General features: G+C 36.5%; 2 protein-coding genes and 1 pseudogene across 2 annotated transcripts; 1 reads left to right on the forward strand and 2 right to left on the reverse strand.

Annotated features, from left to right (window-relative positions):
• Positions 1-1265: 1265 nt before the first annotated feature.
• On the forward strand, positions 1266-1913 carry LOC136064301 (uncharacterized). Its single transcript, XM_065765877.1, has 2 exons — positions 1266-1408; positions 1520-1913. The coding sequence occupies exons 1-2, from the start codon at positions 1266-1268 to the stop codon at positions 1911-1913; spliced, it is 537 nt and encodes a 178-aa protein (XP_065621949.1).
• Positions 1914-6237: 4324 nt separating this feature from the next.
• On the reverse strand, positions 6238-6857 carry LOC112012826 (uncharacterized). Its single transcript, XM_024045202.1, has 2 exons — positions 6747-6857; positions 6238-6519 (listed from the first exon to the last, which is right to left on the reverse strand). Exons 1-2 carry the CDS (start codon positions 6855-6857, stop codon positions 6238-6240), a joined length of 393 nt encoding a protein of 130 aa, XP_023900970.1.
• A 4733-nt stretch (positions 6858-11590) lies between these two features.
• LOC112012828 (histidine kinase CKI1-like) lies at positions 11591-24497 on the reverse strand (annotated as a pseudogene).
• Positions 24498-25146: the final 649 nt, after the last annotated feature.

Consider the following 25146-nt stretch of genomic DNA (forward strand, 5'->3'; position numbering starts at 1 on the left):
AACTAGACCGCTGTGAGATTTATTATTCTCCTAGTGACTGTCAAATGAATAATAAATCTCACGACTTCTATTTACATTAACTCTAAATCCTGAGAGAATAATAGACCTGATCATGAAATGTAGGTTGTCTTGATATATCAGGAGTAATATCTATAGGTAACGGTCAAAATCTCAGTATGTTAGGCAACCGCATTTAATGTTGATGGAACATATATTCTCAAGATGAAATTCATAGTCTCTTAACGGAGATAAAATATTCCCTTGAGATAAGTTTAATGGGTTTGGTTATTCAGAGTGTTGGGCCCAACCACTTTAGTAAGGAATTACTAAAGTATATATTTATGGAATTTGATTTCATAAATATATATTGAATAACATAAATGATTAAACCAAGTACTCAAGGATTAAGATGTAGTAATCTACAAAGTGGCAGTTAACATTCATGACTTTGTATTACTATGAATATTTTAATGAAGGAGTTGCATATATAATAAAGTCATAGGATATAATTTATAGATAAAGCCTAGAGTGCAACTATATTTATTTAGTGGTATTAAATATAGTTAATGGTAACTTTAAACTTGTCAAGAGTTGACAGAAAAGCCCGAGGCCCATTGAAGCTAGAGTCTTGTTGGTCCCTTTTGGTCTCACTCCAAGCCACATACTAGAGCCCAATTGGAATGGCCCAAAAGGCTAGCCCAATTAGATAATCAGTTGTATATAAGGAGAGTAACATACAGAATTTCATTAAGGCTTTTTCATGAGAGTTCTCATAAGGAATGAAATGGTTCGTATGTGAGGGTTGGACACTCATTATTCTCTCATTGGAAACTGATTGAGAGACTACACATCTTGGGTATCAAGTGGAATTGGAGTGAAGATTAAAAGTATTCCCAAGTGCTTCGATCTTTGTTTTGAATTTCACCGCACCAAGGTATGCTCTCTTATACTTGAATTTTGAAATTTACATAGTGCATGTTATAGATTGAGAATGAAGTAGATCCGTTAATTTTTCACTGCATACATACTTATTTCCTTCATGTGCACTCCAAGAATGAAGCCCTGATGTGCAAGGTGTTCCCGTGGCCATGAGGTGGTTTGATGGCTTAGGAGTAAGTTCCATTAATTCCTTTAAGGAACTCACTCAGGCTTTTTTATCTCACTTTATTACATGCAGCAGGGTTCCTCGGGCCTTAGATTCCCTATTTTCTATGGCCATGCGAGAAAGAGAGACCCTGAAAACATACTAAGACAGATATTGGGAGATGTTCAACAAGATAGATGGTGACTTTGACAATGTGGTCATCAGAACTTTCAAGGTCGGCTTACCTGCCGAGTATGGTTTGAGGAAGTCTTTGACTGGGAAACTTACTACCAGTGTATGCCAGCTCATAGACCGGATTAACAAGTACAAGAGGGTCGAGGAAGACCAACAATAAGGAAAGGGGAAGGCTAAGGTTGTCCCTCAGGAGAGGAGGGACTTCAGGTCGAACTGATACAACAATAATAAACTCTGAAGGGATTTTGCTGGGCAATCTGGGCCTACGGCTCCTCAAATAGTTAACACGGTATTCCGAGAACCAGTACATCAAGTCTTGGAGAAGATCAAGGATGAGCCATACTTCAAATGGCCAAATAAGATGAGAGGAGACCCTATGAAGCGCAACCAAAGTCTTCATTGCCAATACCACCAGGAACAAGGACATACCACCGAGAACTATAGAACTTTGTGGAATCATCTAGAGCAGCTGGTCAGAGATGGAAGGTTAAAACATATTTTATATCGGCCCAATGGGCAAGGAGACCAAGCAGGGTCAAGGGCTCAAGGGAATGCTTCTTCAAGGCCTCCTTTAGGCACCATCAATGTCATCTTTGTGGCCTGGGGAGAACCGGCTCTCACCCCTCCAAGATGATGTCTATAGCCTGACTATCTGCTGAGGACTCAAGACCTAAGACGAAGAGGGCTAGAGTGGAAAATTGGCTGGCGATGAGTTTCTCTAAGGAGGACAAGGTAGGAACCATATAGTCGCATGATGATGCCTTAGTGGTCACCCTTAGGATATGGGGGTATGATGTTAAGAGGGTGATGGTGGAGTCCTCAGCCTCTGCTGATAAGAGCTTATAGCAATCAAGGACTCCGATGTTACCCATGGAAGAGATAGCCGAGGGGCCAGAATGTGAGAATTTAGAGAAGATTGCGATAGATGGTGATCTAAAGAAGTTTTTTCAGCTCAGCTACCTCAAGAGAAGGAAGAGATGATCATGTTTCTGAGGAGGAATATTGATGTGTTTGCATTGCTTATGAAGCTCTTGAGGTAGATCCAGACCTCATTTGTCATCATCCAAATATCAACCCATCTATCCTCCCTAAGAAGCAACCACCTCAGTGCTTATCTAAAGAGCATTCTGATGCTGTCAAAAAGGAAGTGAACAAGCTTAAGCAGGCTAGGCCTATTAAGAAAGTGTTCTAACTTGAATGGTTAGCCAATACAGTGGTAGTGAAAAAGAAGAATGAGAAGTGGCATGTATGTGTAGACTTCACAAATCTGAATAAAGCTTGCCCCAGTGATCCTTTCCCTATGCCTCGAATAGAACAATTGGTGGATACCACCGTGGGCCATTCTCGAATGAGCTTTTTGGACGCTTTTCAAGGGTACCACCAGATACCTTTGGCTTTGGATGATAAAGAGAAGACAGCCTTTGTTACTCCTATTGGGAATTACTACTACAAGGTGATGCCCTTTGATTTAAAGAATGCAGGATCTACTTATCAGAGGATGATGACCAGGATATTTGAGCCACAGCTAGGAAAAACATTGAGATTTATATAGATGATATGATGGTAAAGAGCAATTTAGAGTCCGAGCACATTAATGACCTCGGCGATATCTTTGAGATATTAAGAAAACACAAACTGCGCCTTAATGCTTCTAAGTGTTCTTTTGGTATTGGTTCAGGAAAATTCTTTGGGTACATGGTCACTCACCACGGAATTAAAGTTAACCCTGACCAAATTAAAGCATTTAACAATTTGCAGCTACCTTGGAATCCCAAAGAGGTCCAGAAGTTGACAGGGATGACTACTGCCCTGAACCAATTCATTTCTCTATTAGCAGATAGGTGTAGGCCTTTCTTCCAATTGTTGAACAAGTGGAAAGGGTTTGAATAGACCAAGGAGTGTGTCCTGGCTTTCCAGCAACTGAAGGAATACCTATCTTGACCACCCATTATGTCTAGGCCTAAGGTGGATGAGGTTTTGTTTGCTTATATTGTTGTGGCTTCCCATGCGGTAAGCCTGGTGCTTGTACGGGTTGATAATGGTGTACAGAGGCTAGTTTATTATGTGAGCAAATCACTACATAAGACCGAGTCCGTTACCTACCGTTGGAGAAGGCCATTTTGGCAGTGGTGCATGCAACGCATAAGTTCCCTCATTACTTCCAATCACACACCGTTATTGTCCTAACCTAGCTTTTGCTTAGATCTCTATTTCAGAGTGCAGATTACATCGAAAGGATTGCCAAGTGGGGTATAATCCTAGGGGCTTTTAACATTAAGTATATGCCCTGCACCTCTCTCAAGGGCCAGGTCCTCACAAATTTGGTGGCTGAGTTCGCTGAATCCTTATTGGAAGAAGAGGTAGAAAGGCAGAGCATGGATGGAAAATTAGTTGGCATGGTCTCCCTGCAAGAGCCTTTATCTTGGAAGGTATATGTTGACTGTGTAGCAAATCAAAGAGGATCTAGAGTGGGCTAGTTCTAATGTCTCCTAAAAAGATCACTATTGAGAAATCCTTGAGATTGGGCTTCTCGGCCATGAACAACGAGGCTGAGTATGAAACTCTGTTGGTAGGGATGACCATAGTTCAGAAAATGGGCGGAAAGGTAGTGGAGATATTCTCGAATTCAAGATTGGTCGTAGGCCAAATGAAAGGGGAGTTAGAGGCTAGGGATGTGAGAATGCAAGAATATTTGAATCGAGTTAGGCACTTGCAATCAAGATTTAAAATCTTTCAGCTTGCTACATATCCCTAGGAGCGGAAACACGCATACTGATTCTTTGGCCATTCTTGCAACCTCTTCGACATAGGGTTTACCTCGGGCCATCCTTGTTGAAGACTTGTGCAAGCCTACTGAAGTAAAGAGGGAGACGATCCATATCCATCAGATTAGGATGGGGCCTAGTTGGATGGACCCTATAGTGCTATTCCTTAAGAAAGATATCTTGCCTGGGGAGAAATCAGAAACTAACAAGGTGCGAAGAAAGGCTTCTCAATTTTGGCTATCTGAGGACCAAAAATTGTACAAGCGCTCTTTTTCTGGGTCATACTTGCTATGCATACACCTTGAAACATTAGAGCTACTCCTTGAGGAATTACATAAAGGAATTTGTGAAAGTCATACAAGAGGCAAATCTTTGTCTCACAGAGCCGTCACTCAGGGATACTGGTGGCCAAACATGCAGAAGGAAGCATAAGAGTATGTGAAAAAGTGTGATCAATGCCAAATATTTGCACTAAACATTCACCAACTAGGAGGAGTCCTTAATCCTCTGTCCAGCCCTTAGCCATTTGCTCAATGAGGCTTGGACATTGTAGGTCATTTTCCTAAGGCAGCAGGGAACAAGAGATATTTGCTAGTTGATACGGATTACTTTAACAAGTGGGTTGAAACTGAACTATTGGCAAATATCAGGGATGTGGATGCCAAGAAGTTTATTTGGAAAAATGTTGTCACTCGGTTCAGGGTCCCTATACCCTCATCTCAGACAACGGCCTTCAGTTTGATAGTAAGGCCTTTAGGAGGTATTGTTGTGACCTGGGAATTGCGAATAAATACTCCACTCCGGCCTATTTACAAGGGAATGGACAAGCCGAAACTATCAATAAGGTCATAGTGAATGGACTCAAGAAAAGGCTGGATGATGCGAAGGGAAAATGGGTGGAAGAGCTGTTGCACGTCCTTTGGACATATCGGACCACACCTTGTAGATCAATAGGAGAGATACCCTTTTCAATGACCTATGGAGCTAAGGCTATCATTCTTCTGGAAACTGGATTCCCAACACTGAGAATGAGTTCTTTTACTCTGAGCAACAATGATAGGCTGTTAGGGAAGAGCTAAAACTTAATTAAAGAGCGAAGAGAAAATGTCATGGTCCAATTGGCGTATTATCAACATAAGCTCAAGTAAAGGTATGATGCCAACGTAAAGCTTGGGTTATTAGCACCTGGAGACCTGGTATTGAGAAAGGTTTTAGGTACTGCAAAAAACTCAAGATGGGGAAAGTTAGGGCCCAACTGGGAAGGGCCATATCGCATCACCTCAGTGGCTGGAATAAGTGCATACTACCTTGAAGATCTAGATGAATATATTATCTCATGCCCTTGGAATGTAAATAATCTGTGAAGGTACTATTATTAATGAAAGTTTTTTCTACCATACTTTTGTTAATAACATTATGTGCTACGTGTTATTCGAAGAAGTATTAAACAGAATCTTAGTCATGCCTGGTCTCTCGGACCACATACTTTGGGTAAATTAATACTTTAATTCATTTTACTAAGTGTTAAATAGAACCTTAGCCATGCATGGTCTCTCGGACCACATATTTCGAGTAAATTAATACTTCAGTTCATTTTACTAAGTGTTAAATAGAACCTCAGTTATGTCTAATCTCTCAGACCACATACTTTAGATAAATTAATACTTTAGTTCATCTATCTAAGTGTTAAATAAAACATTGGTCATGCCTAGCTCCTCAGACTACATGCCTTGGTTAAATTAACACTTTCTATTTTATTTTTCTAAGTGTTAAAACGAACCCCTGGTTATACGTGGCTCCTTGGATCACTTGCCTTGGGTAAGTTAATGTTCTTGGTTATTTGCCTAAGTACATGGTCATTTTCTTTATTATTTATACATTCTTAATTTGTCTGAGTTAGCAGCAATGCACTACTGTTAACTTTGGTAAAGTCAGAGTAGAAATAAGTCACTACTATCAACATCATCATCAGTTTGAAGTCCCATCAGAGGGAAAAATGATAACTACACCAACTATAAAATAACTATTATAGAGAAAGGAAAGATTCATAAAGTAAAAAGTGCAACCCTTTTTATTAAATAAATGAAAGGTTCATTATATACAATGGCAAACTGCCACCAAAAAAAAGAAAAGATACAAAAGAAAACTACAAAAAGAAACAAAAATGACAGAAAGGAAATAAAATCCTAAAAGCTAGGCCTTCGCTGGAGGAGGAGGGTCTTCTTTCTTACTTAACTGAGAGGCAGGAGCATCTTTGGCCTTAAGGTCAGCCTCTTTGGATTTGGCCTCGGCCTCCTTTGCTTTGACTGCAGCATCCTTAGCCTTGGCAGCATCTTTGGCCTTCGCAGCGTCCTTGGCCTTTGAGGGGGGCTTGGCCTCCTTGCCCTTGCCCTTATCCTTGGCCACCTTAGCCCCTTGGCCTTGATCACCAGCTTGACTGGATCCTTTGGAAGCCTCGAAAGGGGGAAGAATGGCCTAGCAGTCAGGAGCTGCTCAGAGGATTCTGGAGCAATGGCAGAGGGAGGTGGGAGGTTAGCTAGGACTTCGCGGATGTTGGGAAGGTAGTAAACACTCCCAACCTGCCTCCACTCTAAGGTAGCAGGGACCCCTGCATGGTTAAGGGCCTCCATCCATGTCTCCTTGCAGTAATCCCTACATACCTCAGCCAGTTCCTCAACCAGTCAGATCTCGATTTCTTCTACCTTGAGGTTGTAAAATGCTTGCCTTGAGGCCTCTACAGCTTCCTCGGCTGTCCGAGTGGTGGCTTTGGCTTTCTCCAATTTAGCTTTGAGGTCCAAGACCTGCTGCTTCATTGTGGCCAGCTCTATCTCAATAAGATAGAGCTTTTTATGCTGATATTCAGCTTGGTCCTAGACATTCTTTAGACCAGCCTCAGCGCTCCTCCGCGCCTTCTACTTAACGGTCAGCTTGGTGGCCAATTCCTAATTTTCCTACTTCATGGCTCCTAGGGTCTTGTTAGTCTTAGCACAGAGGTTGGCCTCAACCCTAGCCTCGTTCCGGGCATCCTTGACCCATTCCTCAGCTATAAAAACCTCCTGGATAGCCTGCACAAAAATGACAAAGGAATCCCATGTAAAAAAAGAAAAAGAAGAGAGAATGGAAAGGGCAACTTAGCATTTAGCTAAAAGATATAATGGTGAAACTTACCATGGCAAGATCTCTCTTTAGAGACATGAAGAGGTTTAGCTGCCTCATGTGCCTTAGAACGTCCATGTCTTTTGCCAGGAGGAGGGGCTACTCTAGAGTTTCAGCAACATAGGTGGAGTGCCCTCTTTGGAACTCCCTAATGGAGGAGTTCCAGAGGACGACAATGCCATCTAGCTCTAGCTGAGGAGCCCAAGTACATTGTTGTTGACGCACCTCAGCCATACTTGGGTCCTCCCCACTGTCCATAGAAAAGGCCTGCTTGTCCTTGGCTGTCTTTTGCTGTTTGGCCTCCTTCTAAGGGACCACCTCACCCTCCTCAAATTCCTTTTCTTCTTTAGGTTAAGGATGGGGAGTAGGTCGATCGTGGGGGTGGGGGAAGGTGAGGGAGGGGGAGGGTAAGGGGTAGCTAGGATTTAACTTCATGGCTCCTAGGGTCTTGTTAGTCTTAGCACAGAGGTTGGCCTCAACCCTAGCCTCGTTCCGGGCATCCTTGACCCATTCCTCAGCTATAAAAACCTCCTGGATAGCCTGCACAAAAATGACAAAGGAATCCCATGTAAAAAAAGAAAAAGAAGAGAGAATGGAAAGGGCAACTTAGCATTTAGCTAAAAGATATAATGGTGAAACTTACCATGGCAAGATCTCTCTTTAGAGACATGAAGAGGTTTAGCTGCCTCATGTGCCTTAGAACGTCCATGTCTTTTGCCAGGAGGAGGGGCTACTCTAGAGTTTCAGCAACATAGGTGGAGTGCCCTCTTTGGAACTCCCTAATGGAGGAGTTCCAGAGGACGACAATGCCATCTAGCTCTAGCTGAGGAGCCCAAGTACATTGTTGTTGACGCACCTCAGCCATACTTGGGTCCTCCCCACTGTCCATAGAAAAGGCCTGCTTGTCCTTGGCTGTCTTTTGCTGTTTGGCCTCCTTCTAAGGGACCACCTCACCCTCCTCAAATTCCTTTTCTTCTTTAGGTTAAGGATGGGGAGTAGGTCGATCGTGGGGGTGGGGGAAGGTGAGGGAGGGGGAGGGTAAGGGGTAGCTAGGATTTAGGGGCCTCTTTGGATGATGACCCTTTATTCCTCCCAGCCATAAGGTCCCTCAAGCCTTTTCTCGAATTTAGAGCCATTGTTTCTTCCTTCTCGGAGCTACTATCTACCTCGATGATTATCAACTAGGGGGAGCAAGCTGCTGAGGATCTGTCAAGCCCACTCTCAGAATCTGAGATCTTAATGGGATCAGCTCGCACCTTTTCTTCTTCCTCGAGTTGAAATTGATCTATTTCCTCCTCGAGTGATAGGCGTGAGGAAGCGGTTTCTTCCCTCAGAGCCACTGCCTCAGGGAGAGTAAGAATGGGAGACAGCTCAGTGGGCATAACGTCCTCTCGGGTAAGGAACCCAGGTACAGAGATGTCTATCCTGCGAAGCCTAGGGTTGCCTACTCTGATCGCGTGGTCCACTTCCTAGAAGTTGTCTGAGATTGGTTCAAAGTCCAAAATGAGGTGGACCGCTCTCAACTGCTTGTCCTCACTCACGAAGACCTCGGACCTAAGGAATCTGTTAAGGTTCGCAACGTTGACCAAACTAAGGCGGGACGCTACGTGCCTTTTATCTACAAAAACAATCGATGAGCAAATCGTGGTCAGACCAATAAACCCCATCATCAAAAGAAAACGAAATATTAAAGGAAAGAGTAGCAAAGTTAAAAGAACTAAATCCTATGCCAAGGGACCTAACCCTAGGGTACCCCACCTAGCTCTCCCTCCCGAGTTGGGCAGTGAAGACCGTTATGCCACTCCCCAAAGGCGATTAAGTAGTCATTCTTCATGCCCTTGTTAGACTTGGGAAGACATGACACAAGCTTAATAATGTTGTGCTGGACTTTAGGTAATACCTCGAGTCAATAAGTGAATGACACTCATACATATTGATGATGTCATGTTAGGTGAGTCTCAAACCCATCTGCTGGTTAAGAGCATCGACACTACCTAAAACTCTAAATAGGTTGGGCGCGCACTAGTGAGGACACAGCCTATGGTTGAGTAGGTAGTCTCGGGTTACCCTACCCATGGGAAATGTCATTCCTTCCTCTATGAAGGCAATCATAGGAAAGACAACTTCCCCTTCGTTTTTATGTGAAAGCACCAGATCTTGAGCACAATACCACAGTGCAACTCCCTGTGGAACGTGATATTTAGCCCTGAAGCCCTCCATATCGGCGGGAGAATCTACGAGGTGCTTGAATCTATCCATCTAAGCAAATTAAGGGGAAGTAAGGGAAATGTTTTTTAAAAGGAACTGAAGATTAGAAGGTTGAGGAGGTTGACCAAGAAGAAAAGAACTTGAAGAACATAGAGACTTACGAAAATGAAAACAAGTGACACCTCAAGAGCTTCTTGAGAGTTGGGAGATTTGCGAAGTTTTGAGAACTTAAGAGTTTGAAAGGTTTTAAGAGTTTGCAGATTTGTGAAAGTAAAGAAAAAAGTAAACCCACCAAGCGCCTTATATAGGAGGCGGAGTTAAGTAGGAGTTATCTTGCTCAAAACTTAAGGAGAAATACCAGCCGTTGGATCATCATCCCACTATAGGATGCAGGGAACAAAGCACCGCCTGGAGCATTTAATGAGACATCACAGGCTCCGAAGCGTCAGGAATAGTTACAGGACACGCTAAGCGATATTCTCACGTGTGTAAATTAGAGAAACAAATGGATTTAATTCTCCAAAACTTCCCAAATGAGAGGGTTAGGGAAGGTAGGCCGAGGAAGGGTATCCCCTCGGCTAAACGAAGTAAAGATCAAAATGTGTGTCCTATCATCCAGGGTGACGTTCCAGGATATTTATTGATAAGGACATTCATTATGAACATATAGGAGGAATGGGAGCTAAAAAATATGTAAGAGAAAACTGCTACCACTGCATTAAATGCTTTGTAGCTAACTTTTTGGCCGCATTAATGAGGATGTGATATCTGAACAGTGCTTTTCAGCCTTACAGCTACCCCCAAAGATTTCAGGAGGGTGTTGAAGGGACAAGGATTAACACAAACAATCTGCTGTCCATGTGGAGGGCAAAGATGAGAATGGAGAAATAGTATAAATTAGAAGGAAGACCCTAAGAGAAAGAGATCAGAGAATAAAGAAAAAGATATTGTAGCAATTAGAACTGTGTTTGTAACCAACTTCAAGTAATATATACAAGAACTGATCTCCTCGGACTGTGCCAAGGATAATTTTCCTTAGATAAAACCAGTCTACTTTTACTTTATTGTCATTTGGATCCATTATAACTGTTACCTAACTCATTATAACCTAATTTTCCAACTCACTCTCTACAAATTCATTGTATTTGGCTCATTGGGCCTAGATCCACTTACTTTTTGGGCTTAGGACTCAAACTGTGCCCTTATAGCTAACTTTACCGATTGCTTTGTGTTCGGGCTGAAGAGAAGTGTTGTTTTTTGTCTATTGATAGCTTAGCTTGATGCTTTCTCATACATAGCTAGTATATTCATCAGATTTCGGCATTCTTCAGTTGTTGCCTCACAAAATAGTAGGCTGTCATCGGCAAACAATAAGTGTAAAATCCTTACTCCTCCATGGTTATAGAAATCTCCTAATTAATTTCTATCTAACTTGAAAATTGTTTTTCAAATTCAAATTATATCATATCAAAACACCAAAATTGTGTAACTTACTTCAAAAGAAAGATAATGACACAAATCATTAAATTAAACAATTAAAAATAATAATATTGATTTTTGTCATCTATATTTGTTAATACATTCTTATTTATAACTAGTATTCTTAACTAACCTGTTTTTTTCTCATTTTTAAGTAAGTGCACTAAAATTAACCAAAATTGACTGAAATAGACAAAAAAAAAATGATCTTGTTGTCGAACATGTCATACTTTTGTGCCACAAACTTTCTATTGTTAATTGAATTGGGGCCTTTCATTTTAGATGCTAATAGAGTAGCATTAAAAGGGCATGGAGTAAAAAAGTACTATAAAAATTATTTTTTGTTTGAGTTTATTAAGCTTGTAAGTTGTATCCTTTCTTGATAAACAAAAACACCATATAGAATGCGTAAATGACTTCATTTTTTCACTAAATGTCTTGAACTTTTGCATTCCAAAAAAATGATAAATGACTTTATATTTTTAGTCAATGTTTTTAACGTCTACATTCCAACAAAATGATAAATAACTTCATATGTCAGTCTATGTCTTGAACTTCTGCATTCCAACAAAATACTATAGCATTTCTCTATATTTTAGCACAATTTCAACTGCACATATATTACATGTACAACAAAACTACTATAAAGAGTCACCATTATCTCATAGATTAAGAGAGTCATAAGGTACGCCTATGCATATTTTCATTTAGTATCGATATATCTAATGGCTTCCAAAAGATGTTCCTTTTTCAGTAGTTTGCTAAGATGAACATCCATTTCAACCTCAATTTCCATGTTAGCTTCCCCACCTGATGTATGAGCAGTTAATGCAATGATTGGAATATGAACACCGAAGGACTTCTCCATTTTCCTTATTTGCTTTGTTGCTTTATACCCATTCATCACAGGCATCTGTCAAACACAAAATCATATATGATTTAGTTGGAAAAAAATATATTATTAGGAAATGTGGACAGCTTACATTGTGTGATTAAAATTAAACTATAGTACAAGGGATTATAATAAATTAAATTAAAATAAATATTGTATGCTTAAACATAAAATATAATTGTACTGAGTTTTATAGACACCAAATGGTCCAAATCCATAAGATATAGATTTATTAACTAGAACAAGCTATAGGGTTTGCAAAGTGCCAAAACATATTGTAAGTGGCGTTAGCTTTGTTGGAGCCATACTAGAAGCTTTCGGCCACTCAGGGAAATTTTTGAGCCTTTTTTTTTTTTTTCGCTGAATAGGGAAATTTTTGAGCTTGGAGCTACAGATACTCACACTCTAATGTTTCTTTCACTTATCTGGTATTAGTGTGGGGTTAGCCTAGTTTTTTTCACTGTATTGCTACTGGGCCAATAAGCTTGTGTTATCCCAGGTTTTATTCACTTGGTTTTTATAAGTAAAGTTCTATCTTTTCTATCCAACCCAAAAAAAAAAAAAAATGCCAAGACATCATAAATTTTACCAAATATCATAGAAACATGTGACATAGTCCAAAGGATATCCTCTAATATATTGCAAATGTTCTAATTGGGAAATCAAGTACTTTTATATATATATATATATATAATACAAAAAATATTTATAAAATAAAAATAAAAATAAAAAACATAAAAAGGTAAAGGAGAGGGAAATCATGCTCTTTACCTTACAATCCATTAAGACATAACTGTATGGAATAATCTTCGAAGCTCCAAGTTTCCTTTGATCACTTAGACCTTTGAAAACCAAATCTAAAGCTTCTTGTCCATTAACACAAGTTTCAGCAGTTGCACCAAGCTTTAAAAGACTAGCAACAGTTAACTTGCACAACAGTGCATTTCGTTAGCAACCAAGAGTTTCTTCCCACTGAATGACTTATCATCATTTGGGTTACCAATTTCTTGTATTTCTTGCTCTTTTGGTGGGTTCCCATTACTCGGAGGACTTCTTGGTATGAACCCAACATGAGATAGAGTTTGAATGGGTGCCAAGATTTTCTTCTTGGTTGTCTCAATGCTACTACCATGGTCTTGTACTTCTACTCGTTGAGTTGAGTGTTTGTTTGTCGGAGAATTCTCTATATAAGACTGACTCCTTGATGACCTAGAATCTCTTGAAACTTTTTCAGCTTGAAACTTGCTTTCCTCTTTTAGTTTGCCTAAATTCCCTTGCAATGTACCTCCAAACACAGGAAGAAGTCTTACCACTTGATACAAACGAGAACCATGAAATGGCTTAGATATTATGACTTCATTAGGATCAACCAGGTCCTTTTCAGTGCGTTTGAAGTTGATGTTACGCATCATTGGTTTCTCCAACCAAACAACCTTACAAGTAGCATTGTGAAAGCCTTTTTTGAATTCAGCCACAATTCTACATAATTCTAGGAATGGTCCAACACTTGCATCAATCACAATTAATATGAAACTTGATGCAAATTTAGGAGTAGTCCTTTTGAAGACTGATAGTATGTTGTTTGAACCATCCATGCTACTAAAAGGCACATCTTTTTCTACACCGCTAGAGTTATTAGAAGCAGACCTGCTTAAGTAGCCTCTTGGAGAACTCAAATCAACTACTTTTCCAGAAGAATTGTGATGAGAATGGTTTTGGTTATGTTTTATCTTTTGGAAAGTAGATGGAAGATGTTCCCATTGCTTTGTTATCGATACTTTTATCCCTAAGTTCTCCATGAATCTTTGTGAAGTCCTTCGCCGTTCGTTATTTTGAATCAAGAGAGCAACATCGGATGCCCTTACCTTGGGGCTAGGGTTTGTGTGAATTGTCAGCTTTGAACTAGGAGTATGTAACCACATGCCAGGACTAGGTGTGCTAAGAGTTAGTTCAGGAATATGGGTACCATCAACCATTTCAAGGTCTTCTGCTTTTGCATTATCGCAACAAACATTTTCACGTGTACTGAGTATCACATTGAATCTAAAGCAAGTTCCATTTTCATCGATCTCTTTTGTCCACAATTGATATATCTCCATGCATCAAACGTACCTAACACAAAATTACAGGAAAAATTAATCGATAAAAGGGATTATAATGAATTTAGACGATTAATCATGTCACTTTGTAACCTAGTTGATAAAGTTATTTGTGATAGTTATGTGAATCTAATCCAAGTTACAACAACGCATCATACAAATCTAGATGCATAATTGAGTTTTAAAAAATATATGTAGTACAATAAGTGGAAAATGATTCTCTCCATTTAAAATTAATTCACTTAATGCATCTTTTTGGTACAGACTATCATGTTATTTAAAAGTTTAATTGGTCTATACACTTTTAACTTACAAAATAAAATAAAATATGAACCATGAAACAAGCATAATGAAAATGACTTGAAATGGAGGGATCATGATTCCGTTTAGATTGCATATCTTGAAACTCTAGACAAATACAACAAAAAAAATAGAAGAAAAAATTGACATGTGTGCTAAAGTTAGTCATTTACCAGAGGCTAAACAAGGCCAAGTCCTAATCCAGTGCCTCCTTGTCCAAGAGCTGTTTCTTTAACTTGAACATAGTTTTCAAAGATTGAGATTTGTTTTTCCTTCGGAATTCCTTTTCCTGTATCATCAACCTCAAAGACAAATTCCATGACATTTGGATCTTGCTGGGCTGCATTCATGGCTTCCAGGTCATTATATGCTTCATTGCTCTAGCGAAACAAACACTATAAACATTTCATTAAACCATTCCGATTAGATGCAATTATTGAATTTTGCAAACTGGGTTTCCTAACCCATGCTCGAACGGTTACATGCCCCTCACAAGTAAATTTAACCGCATTGCTTAGTAAATTGCATAATATTTGCTTAAGTTTTCCCCTATTTCCCTTTCACTTGTGAAAATTTGATGGCAAAACCATCATAAGGATCTAATACCACATCTACTCCCTTTTTAATACCAATAGGATGATATAAATCAACTACATCTTCAATAAGTTGGCCCAAATCAAATTCCTCTTCATCAAGTTGCATCTTGCCCGCCTCGATTTTGCTTGTATCAAGAATAGAATTCAATAAACCTAAACAAGTACATAAGTTATACATATTCATTGATAAAAAGAATACTAAATATAAAACAATTTGCCTAATAAGGTGTGAAGAGATTACCTAGTAGGTCCTTTGCACAAGTATCCATTTGTCTCCAATTTAGAACTAGAGGTAGCTTCTTCATAGCACAACTCTATCAAACCTGTAAGGACTGCTAGTGACGCGTGAACATCATGGCTAGCACTAGCAAAGGCAAGACTCTTGTTCATACTCTTCCTCTCTGCTTGTTGAGTTGCTTCCATTTGTTTTATAAGAACAGCACACAAGTGCATCTCTCGCTTGGCAACTCTAACGAATATATACGCAAAATTTAAAATGGAAACAACCATGGAAGCGATGATTACTGTAAGGAGGGCCAGTGCCACTATCATGTTCTTGCGGAAAAGGCTGACTAACCCTTTTTGTGGGAAAGCCAATATATATACCTGAAAAGAAATAGAATTCAGTTATACTACATAAATATATGCATAAACTGTTGAATTTAACTAATCTCTATACTGTTGGTATGACATGATATTTATCCAACTGATTTTTATCAATAAGGTTTTGAATATTATGACAACTTGGCTAGCTACAATCTATAAAAGCCACAAGTTTATCATGTGTGGAATGGATTAATGATCAGTGGAGCATTTAGCACACAACTTAAATTAATTTTTTCTCACCAATATTAACTAGTAACAACTCATCATTTAAAATTTATTGTAAAAATATTGTGAAAATATTGCAATAGTATTTCTCAATTTTAATTTCTTATTCTTTATTTTATTTTGCCCTATCTCTTTAATTTTTTTTTCATCCACATGTTTCTTTTATTTATTTATTTTTCCTCTTTTTTTCTCCTCCACACTTGTAACTCTCTATCTTCACTTTTACTTTTGCTTTTCTTTTTTACCATTGTCCACTCTAGAACATATGAGTACCAAAAGCTCTCTCTTGCTTTCTCACTCTCACACAGTTACACACACAGAGATCACCGGTGGATGTTCACGTATGTCTGTCCTCTAATATTTCTCAATTTTAATTTCTTATTCTTTATTTTATTTTTCCCTATCTCTTTAATTTTTTTTTCATCCACACGTTTCTTTTGTTTATTTATTTTTCCTCTTTTTTTCCTCCTCCACACTCGTAACTCTCTATCTTCACTTTTACTTTTGCTTTTTTTTTCTTTTACCATTGTCCACTCTAGAACATATGAGTACCAAAAGCTCTCTCTCGCTCTCTCGCTCTCACACAGTTACACACACAGAGATCACTGGCGGATGTTCACATATGCCTGTCCTCTAGTATTTCTCAATTTTAATTTCTTATTCTTTATTTTATTTTTCCCTATCTCTTTAATTTTTTTTTTCATCCACACATTTCTTTTATTTATTTATTTTTCCTCTTTTTTTCTCCTCCACACTCGTAACTCTCTATCTTCACTTTTACTTTTGCTTTTCTTTTTTACCATTGTCCACTCTAGAACATATTAGTACCAAAAGCTCTCTCTCGCTCTCTCACTCTCACACAGTTACACACACAGAGATCACCGGCAGATGTTCACGTATGCCTGTCTTCTTCCCCACCACCACTTATCCTCCTCCCTACTGTGGCTCAGATGGGACAGATTTGCTTGTCTCTTTTTTCTCCTTTTATTTTTTATTTTTTTCTGGTTTGATTAATTTTGAGATTGTATTTTGATTGAGATTGAGTTTAGAGATGTTTGAGGGAGAAGATCTGAAATGATTTTGTTGTTAGCTATTGTTAATATTGAGTAAATATATATATATATATATATATATAAAAGACATATTTGGGTGAGAGGAATCTGGCATGAGGTGAGCTCCAGAGAGATGTTATCCTTTGATTTATCAAAGGGTAAAATTGGGTTTTCAATAAAATATTTGGGCAATTTGGTAATTGAACATTGCCTCTAATGGTAATATTTATGAAACGCGCATTGACTTTTGCAAAAGTCTCTGAATGCTGTCCACTGTTAAAGTGTTCTTCCTCCACATTTCAAAATACAGCTTTTAGAAAAAACAACTTTTAAAACCTTACCAAATGCACTTTTTTTTTTTTTTTTTCAAAAAGCGCATTTCAGCTTCTAAAAGCTTAAACAAATGCATGCATATTCTTGTTGTCAATCAATTTGCTCATAAAGTTTATTATTTTAGGATTTTGGAACTATAGTGGGCTTTGTAATATGTAGTTCTCTAAAGTATATTTGCATGGTTGTGGTATTTTTTTTTAAAAAAATTGAATTTTGTTTTAATATTTGTGTTTTGGTATAATGCAGATTTTGTAATATATGGTTCTTTAAAGTCTATGTGCATGGTTGTGGTTTTATTTTTTTTAAAAGAGAAAAACCTTATTTTGAGGGTTGGGAGACCCTTAAAAAAAAGTTATTATACTTTTATTTATTTTTAAACTTTTCAAGGGTTGCCAATCCTCCATAAGGAAAAAACAATTGTTTCAAACGGGGCTTTGAAATTTCTGTTTTGAGGGTCACGATGGCCTTCAAAATTTATCTTTCGAGGGAATTTGTTTTAAAGGTTATCAAGGGTCATCAAAAGCCTCAAAAAAAAAAAAAAAAAAATGAGGGCTATTCATACATATTTCAAGGGCTTTGACCCTTGAAAAAAATTAACTTTTTTATAGGCAGCTTGTGGAAAAAGTTTACTGAAAGAGTGTGCCCTATTTTGGAATTTTTAGAGATAATTACGCTTTTCAGAAAGCAAAAAAACCGTGGTGGAGATCATGGTTTCTTGCTGAGAATGCACCTTTTTTGGCATTTGGCATTGGTATATTGGCTCCATGAAGAGTAAACAAAACAATAAAGCTATGACAATTTTTGGAGGTCAACTGGAAAACCAGTACTTAGGAGTTATATTACCACACGTTAATCAGCACACAGTTTTTAGTTCTTCCTTCTAAAAAATCTTTCAAATCTGAGATAAGCTCGGCAGTTACGCACCTCTTTTAAGGATAAACAATTACTACTTTTAAAAAATTTACCAGTTTATTTATACATGATGAATAGTTGAAAGAATACCGATGTTTGAAATTAAAGCATATCAATAAGTTCTGAAAGTTAAATTTAAATTTATTTTTTGAAAATAAAAAGTTAGAATTACTAGAACACAGGAAAATCACAAATTTGTCTGCATCGCGTTTCTTATGTTCATTTCATGATTTTCATCCAATAGCATTTTTATTATTAAGGTGAATAGGTGTTATTTTAACTATAAATTAATTATTGGTATTAGCTTAGATTTTTTTTTTGTAGAAGAATATTAGCTTAGACGTTAAAATGATAGAGTCCTCAAATATGCTCATTCTAATTTTTCAGATAAGAATGTTCACCCTAGTTGAATATGTATCTCTAGGTCCCAAAGAAAAATAAAACTAATTCAAAACATATATTTAGAAAATTTGTTTTATAATATAATATTTATTAGGTCATTATATATCCATTTAAAACATAGCCTATTTAAATTTAATACTGTGAAATTCAATATTTAATACTCCAATCAAATAATTAAGAAATTGTCATCTAGATGGAGATTATTTAGCATCACATGTCGCTTTCAAATGAAAGAATAGCGGCAGATTTTTATTTTTATTTTTATTTTTAAATAGATACAATATACGGCTAATCTGCAATTCAAACCATTTCTTCCCAAGACCCCCAAGTATTTGTTTATGAGGAGGTGACAATTAAACTACAAGACTCTTAATAATAGTGTTGTAATAGATACTTTTTTTTTTCTCAATAAGTGTAATGCTATTGTAATCCAAGAGGATGTTGTATTAATATGCTAATAATTGCATATTGTTTTTTTACTAGTATTTAGTCTTCTTGCCAAACTAATGCATTTACAAACTTATTAAAGTAATAATTACACCAATTTTTTTTTTTAGGGAAAGAATTCCACGTGAAGGGTTCTAGAATTCTTACGGCAAATTTACTATTTTGTTTAAGAGTAATGCTACAGCTACAAACTATTGATGTGACAAATTCTTATTAATTCTAATATGGGTCCACTACTAACATCACATTTATGTTTATCAATAGTTATTTGGAAATTACTAAAGCCACATTAGTAGTTTGTAAAAATGTTGTAAAATAGTTTGTATCTGTAGCATTCCTCTTTGTTTAAATATTGATGATATAGCAAAAGTCAATCCACTTATTTCAAATTTGATAGATAATATTTTAGTAATATCATCGTAAAGTTACTCTTGAACTTTAAAAAATCCACTTCAAAGAAAAAATGTTTCCGTTTTTTTTTTGGGATGACAACTTACTTTTCTATATCGTCTCCCCTTCATAATGTCAAAAAATCCAATCCATTCTTTCCATACATGAGAGTGCATCGGCTCAATAGATTTTTTTTTTTTTTTTTTTTTGAGAAAATCGGCTCAATAGATGAACGCGAAAAAACAAAAAGAAAAGTATATATTTTAGTAGCAACCCTTCTATAGGGATGAAACTCAAATCCAAACTATATTAAGGGTCCAAGTCATACAATCTCATTAAAAATATTTGAGAATCCCATCCATAATTGGATGGTCTAAGAGTCAAGTTTTTAGTTCTCTAAAGGAAATATGTGGAATAAAATTTTAAGAGTAAAGGATAAACTACTATCAAAAGCTAGTTGTGGGTGCAACGGTTTTCTCCTTAGGAAAAGGGAGTATGTCTCAGCCGAGTGGATTGGGGCAGATAAAAGATGGAGTCGCCACCTAGATTAGTTTTAGGAACCATAAATATAGCGCATTTACGTGAATGGACTAATCGTATTACATGAATATGAGTTCGAAGTTTAGATATGGGGATAAGAATGTGTAAGGCACCCAACTTCACTCAACTTATGGGTCAGCTTCTAATTATTGTATTTTATATCTTAATCTCATTAAAGGCTTATTCAACATTGTTATCTATACTAACACGCACTAGCATACATCTAGCAATCAACATGACATCAATCATCCTAAAACCCTAACATACATCTATCATGACAACTCATATCAAACATAACATATATCTATCATGCATATAATATTATTTCATCTAAGGCAACCAACAAACAAGATATCATAAGGGCAGAAACATGTGACAGCAAGGTATTAAAATCAAATATAAGTCAAACATCTAAACATAGCATTCAAGCATCAAACAAACATATTCATTGTGCTCATCATAAAAAATGCACGCTCATATGGATGCATGACTTACCTTATTTACCTTACTGCCACTACAAGAAATCTAGGTTTAGGCAATGTTTGTGAAATGTCGCTAAAAACCCAAAAAACGTCGCTACAGACACAAATGATCTACAACAACTTTTTTTTTGAGACATACAAAAACGTCGCAATAGAGTGGTTGCTATAGGTCTTTTGCGACGTTTCTAAAAACGTTGCTATATGTGACTCTTTACTAGCATTCAAAAAATTATAGTGACGTTTTCTCATATGTCAATAAATAATATAATTTTTTTATATGTAACGTAGAAAAATACATTTAGCAACGTTTATAAAACGCCGCAAATAGTCAAACCTTTAGCGACGTTTCAAAAACGTCGCTAAAAAGTAAAAGGGAATCCTTTTTAGGGATGTTTCTAAAACATTGCTATAGGACAAATTATTGCAACATTTTTAAAAATGTCACTAAAACCTGCTTTTTTTTTTTTTAATATTAAAAATGCTATATAAACCTGCTCAAAATTCAACAATAACTAAAATTAACTTGTAATAAATCAAATATACCTATTGATCATAAATATTCCACAATAACAAATGCCCAAACTAACACATTAATCATAGATTCAAATATATATATATATATATTTAATATCAATACACGTATCATCTTGAATTGAACAAAACACTTGTCTACATACACAAAAAGAACAACCACCTAAACTATGACATTCTTATAAACAAAGTACAATACTTCCAAAATAAATGTGGTTGTAACAAAACATTTGTCTACCTACACACACACACACACACACACACAAAGACCACCCAAACCATGACAATATTATAATCAAAGTACAGTACTTTCAAAATAAATGTGGTTGTTCAAAACAAGTATGTAATGCCCATGGAGTCCTTAAAATATTGCATTTACCGTTATATGCTGGTTTCTTGATGGGATGAAGTTTGCAATCTATTGGAGATTGATGATCTATACTGAAACCGCCCTAAATACAAATTAAGAGTATCTAATAAGTTCATAAAGAAATCATTTTGAGTAACAAAATAATAGTTGCTATACTTAAAAAATTTAAACACCATGGAAGTAGAATTACGCACACTTAAATATAGTGCACAACATATTCAAAACTACCTAGTTTCATAAACATGCAAATAGGATTACATATAATCTTAAATATACTAAACAAACCATATCAAGTCTATCAATATCCTCATTCACACAAATGGACTAAGTCTTAAAACTCTACAAACTTAAGCAAAAATCATGGAAGTAGAAAACCTATGCTTCTAAGAAAACAAGGCAAATTTTCCAATTTTTAGAAAATGACTTGCAAGTCTCACCAAGGTTCTAAGTGTAGGCATAAAGAGTCTAGATTCATAAGTAATTTATTAATACATTTGGTAACTAATCAATATCTCTTGATAATTTTCATTTAGTTTGCATGTTCGACATGTGAAAGAAATGAAATAATCAAACAATAATCCACCACAAAACAATTATCAATGCAAGCCACCCGCTTGCTCCAACTCAACAATCCACTACGAAACAATTATCAATAGAATGCATACAAATATTGAAGTCTAAAAAGTAATCAACAAACAAAACTCAACAACAGCCAAATTTTCAAAAAATAATAAACACTCACAATTTGAATGTAAACCGCCTTATAATACCATGCAAGCTACCCACTTGCTCTAACACAACAATCCTCCTAATACAATTATCATAATCACAAATATAGAATACTTATAAGTATTGAAGTCCAAAAAGTAATCTACAATTTTAACTCAAAAATATCCATCCAAATTGTCAAAAAATAATAAACACTTCCAATATGAATGTAAACCGCCTTATAGCACCATACAAGTCACTTGCTTGCTCCAACTCAACAGTCAACCCTAACATAATTATCAACATTTCAAGTACAAAGTTTTAAGCAAAAAATACTTACCATGTTCAAACCAAGCACGCAGCACCTTTCCAAAAAAAAAAATTCAAACTTATCACAATAGATGAGTGGTTAACCTACAAAATAAAAGATGACACTTAAATGATGTGGAAGGCAAATAAGGTGTGCCATTGCAAAAAATTTTAATGAGTCAAGACTTAGTACAATTAGGCAGAAAAATTAAGTACCACTTTGCCCACAAAACCCCATATACACTTATAGAGTAAAAGTTCCAAGTTTGACCTGACATAGGGCAAGCAAAATGCATAACAATTAACAAGAGAGTTGAACTATTGAGATAAATTGCAAGCATGTGAGAGATAGGTCCCATATACAGTTGGAAGAATTAAGTAGGCCTATATAAATGAGTTAACATTCGGTCCGGAACTGGCGTAAAACACTGGTTTTACGCCATCGAATGAAAACGTGCCACGTAATCTAATGAGACCGTACATCATATACAATAATAACAGCACCAATAAATCCCAAATCATCAGAAACGCATATCAGATTCAATAAAAAATCTTCTCTACTTCCTCTTGCCCAAACCTCCACCACCACACACCGATGCACGCCACCACGCAAGTCGCCGGGGAGCTTTTAAACATGCCAGATTATGTGAGTATAGTGTCGCGATCCCAAGGTTTGTTTCCATGATTTGCCCTTTTTTCCCAATTTGGATTTCGAATTATTGATGAGTTTGGATTTTTTTTGGGACGTTAATAACTTGATTTGTTATGGATTTTTCTGTATTTTGGTATTTTGATTAGATTCCTAAGTGTTAGGGTTCAACCCCTAAACGAATCTGATTGTGGTTCTTCAATGATAGGAAGATGGATTGATATTTTTTGACAGAGGCATAGAGAAGGCATTACCTAACTACTTTGAGAAAATTCAGAACGATGTTAGTTGCTTGTATGATAGAAGTTTTGATTGTCGAGTAATGTGGGAATAGAGAAATCAATATGAAATCTAAAACTTTTATTTTTCTAAAGATGCAATGGAAGATTTTTTTTCTTAATTTTTGGTTACAATTAAAAAGAAAAATGGTTGATTTATAAAGGAAAACCTTGTTTCTTTGTCTTGCTGCTATTTTAGGACTCTGCACTTACTCTCATATTAAAGGAAATCTTGAATATTGAAGAAAGTAATTTTGTACTCTACTAAATATAGGACTAATTTTTTGCTATGAAAAATTTAGTTTTGGTGGTTAGAAATTAAGCAAGACCAACAAGTCAAATGGTCCTTTTTTTAATACCATTTCAAGAAGATTCAAGTTACAAAAAGTTCTGGTTTACCATACAGCTATGGATTGGCATTATAGTTGCCAATTTAGCTAGTTTGTTGACACGACTATTTACAAATTTTGGGACAAACAGAGAGTGATAGGTGCAGTCCTTGAGGCTAGGATGAGTCCAGTCTGTTAACAAAATTTTTTCTTGCCAGTTGGGAATGCATTCCTTATTGAAAACCTGTACTGCTCTCGTACTATCACTGAGAAACAAAAAGTGGGTGTAGCCCAAATTCCTAGCTTCAATAGCTGCCTCTAGCATAGCTTCTTGAATGGTGACTGGTACTGGTTTTGTTGTACAACTTGAAAATCCTTGCATAATGGTATCTCCATTCATGCTTTTGGCTTCGTAGGCAATCCCTGCTCTATTGAGTCTCTTTTTTTTGACACCAACAATTTTGATGGTGAGCTGCCAAGGACCTCTAATTTTCTGATCACATCTCTTTTGATCCGTGCTTCTATGGGATGTAACAGCACAGTTGCTAAAGGCCTCCTTGTACCTGCATATAAGAGATTGAACAGTTAGAATGACCTCTAGGGGTTTAGGAGCTTTCCCTTCATGGGTTACCCAGTTTCTATGGTTCTAAATGGACTAGAGTGTAGTGAACACTGCTTGTAGGTGGTGAATATTTTCTGATTCCAAGTCTTTGGTCCTTGCTCTATATGGTTGGTGTACTTTCCATTGACTGTATTTTGTATTTTGTCCAACCCTCAAGGATACTAGCTCATGACTTGTGGATTTGATATGCTTTATCATTTTTCATATCTCTCATTTTGGTTCATCCATGTAAACTGAAATGATTACTAGTTTTGCATATTCGTTGTGTTTATAACATCACATTCTGTATGTAGAATTTGAAGTTAATTTTGTTTATAAATTTAAATTTCTAGTTTTCTTCTTGGGGAATTTTGCCTTTAAGTTTCTAGTTCTTATGAAATGATACAGTATATAGGAATTTGTTGGTTTGTTGCACCTTTCTTTAGGGCCTATTATAATTTTTGTTTTGTTACAGCCCATTGTCTAGTTTGGTTTTGTCTTTCTAATACTTATATTTTAACATGCACTTCCCAACAGGTACCAAACCAGAAGAAACCATGGTAGTAGAGGGGGCAACTTGACTCAGTGGGTGCCAGATTAGTAGTAAGAAAGATGGCCAACAAACGTCTTAATGCTGGTACAAGGATCACGCTCCCTAGTCTGTTGTCATTGCTGATGAACCAGTAGATGCTTCTTTGGTTGGTTATGGAGCCAATATCATAGCTTATATGCATCCAAGAATAAGAGCCACTGTAGTGGATCAGATATAAGGCCACTGTAAAAATCTCATATGCTTTTTTGGAGGCTAGTGAGGAGAAATTTGATATTGTTATTATGTCAAATTTTAGTTTGTATGGTACAGGAGTATTAGTTGGCTTGAATTATTTGAAAATTCATGACATGTCTGTGAATTTAAATAAGTATCCATATAATTTTGATTCTATAAAATAATTGTTAAAATGTCTTTTATATTGCTTATTTAACTGAAAGGTCTTTTAGTTATCCAATTTGAAAATTGTTTCAAGAAGCTTTTGGTTGAGTCCTTGCGGCATGGAAGTATATGTTCTAGCTACAATTTTCTTTAATCCTCATATGTGATCACTGTTCTAACCCTTACATTTAATTCAGAAAAGCATTTATGTTAAAGATGGTAAGTGATTGGCAAAATGGAAGTAATTCAAGGAATATCAAATTCTTGATATAGAGAT

This window comes from Quercus suber, unplaced genomic scaffold, assembly GCF_002906115.3.
Source record: "Quercus suber isolate HL8 unplaced genomic scaffold, Cork oak 2.0 scaffold_660, whole genome shotgun sequence".
NCBI classification, from domain to species: Eukaryota; Viridiplantae; Streptophyta; class Magnoliopsida; order Fagales; family Fagaceae; genus Quercus; species Quercus suber.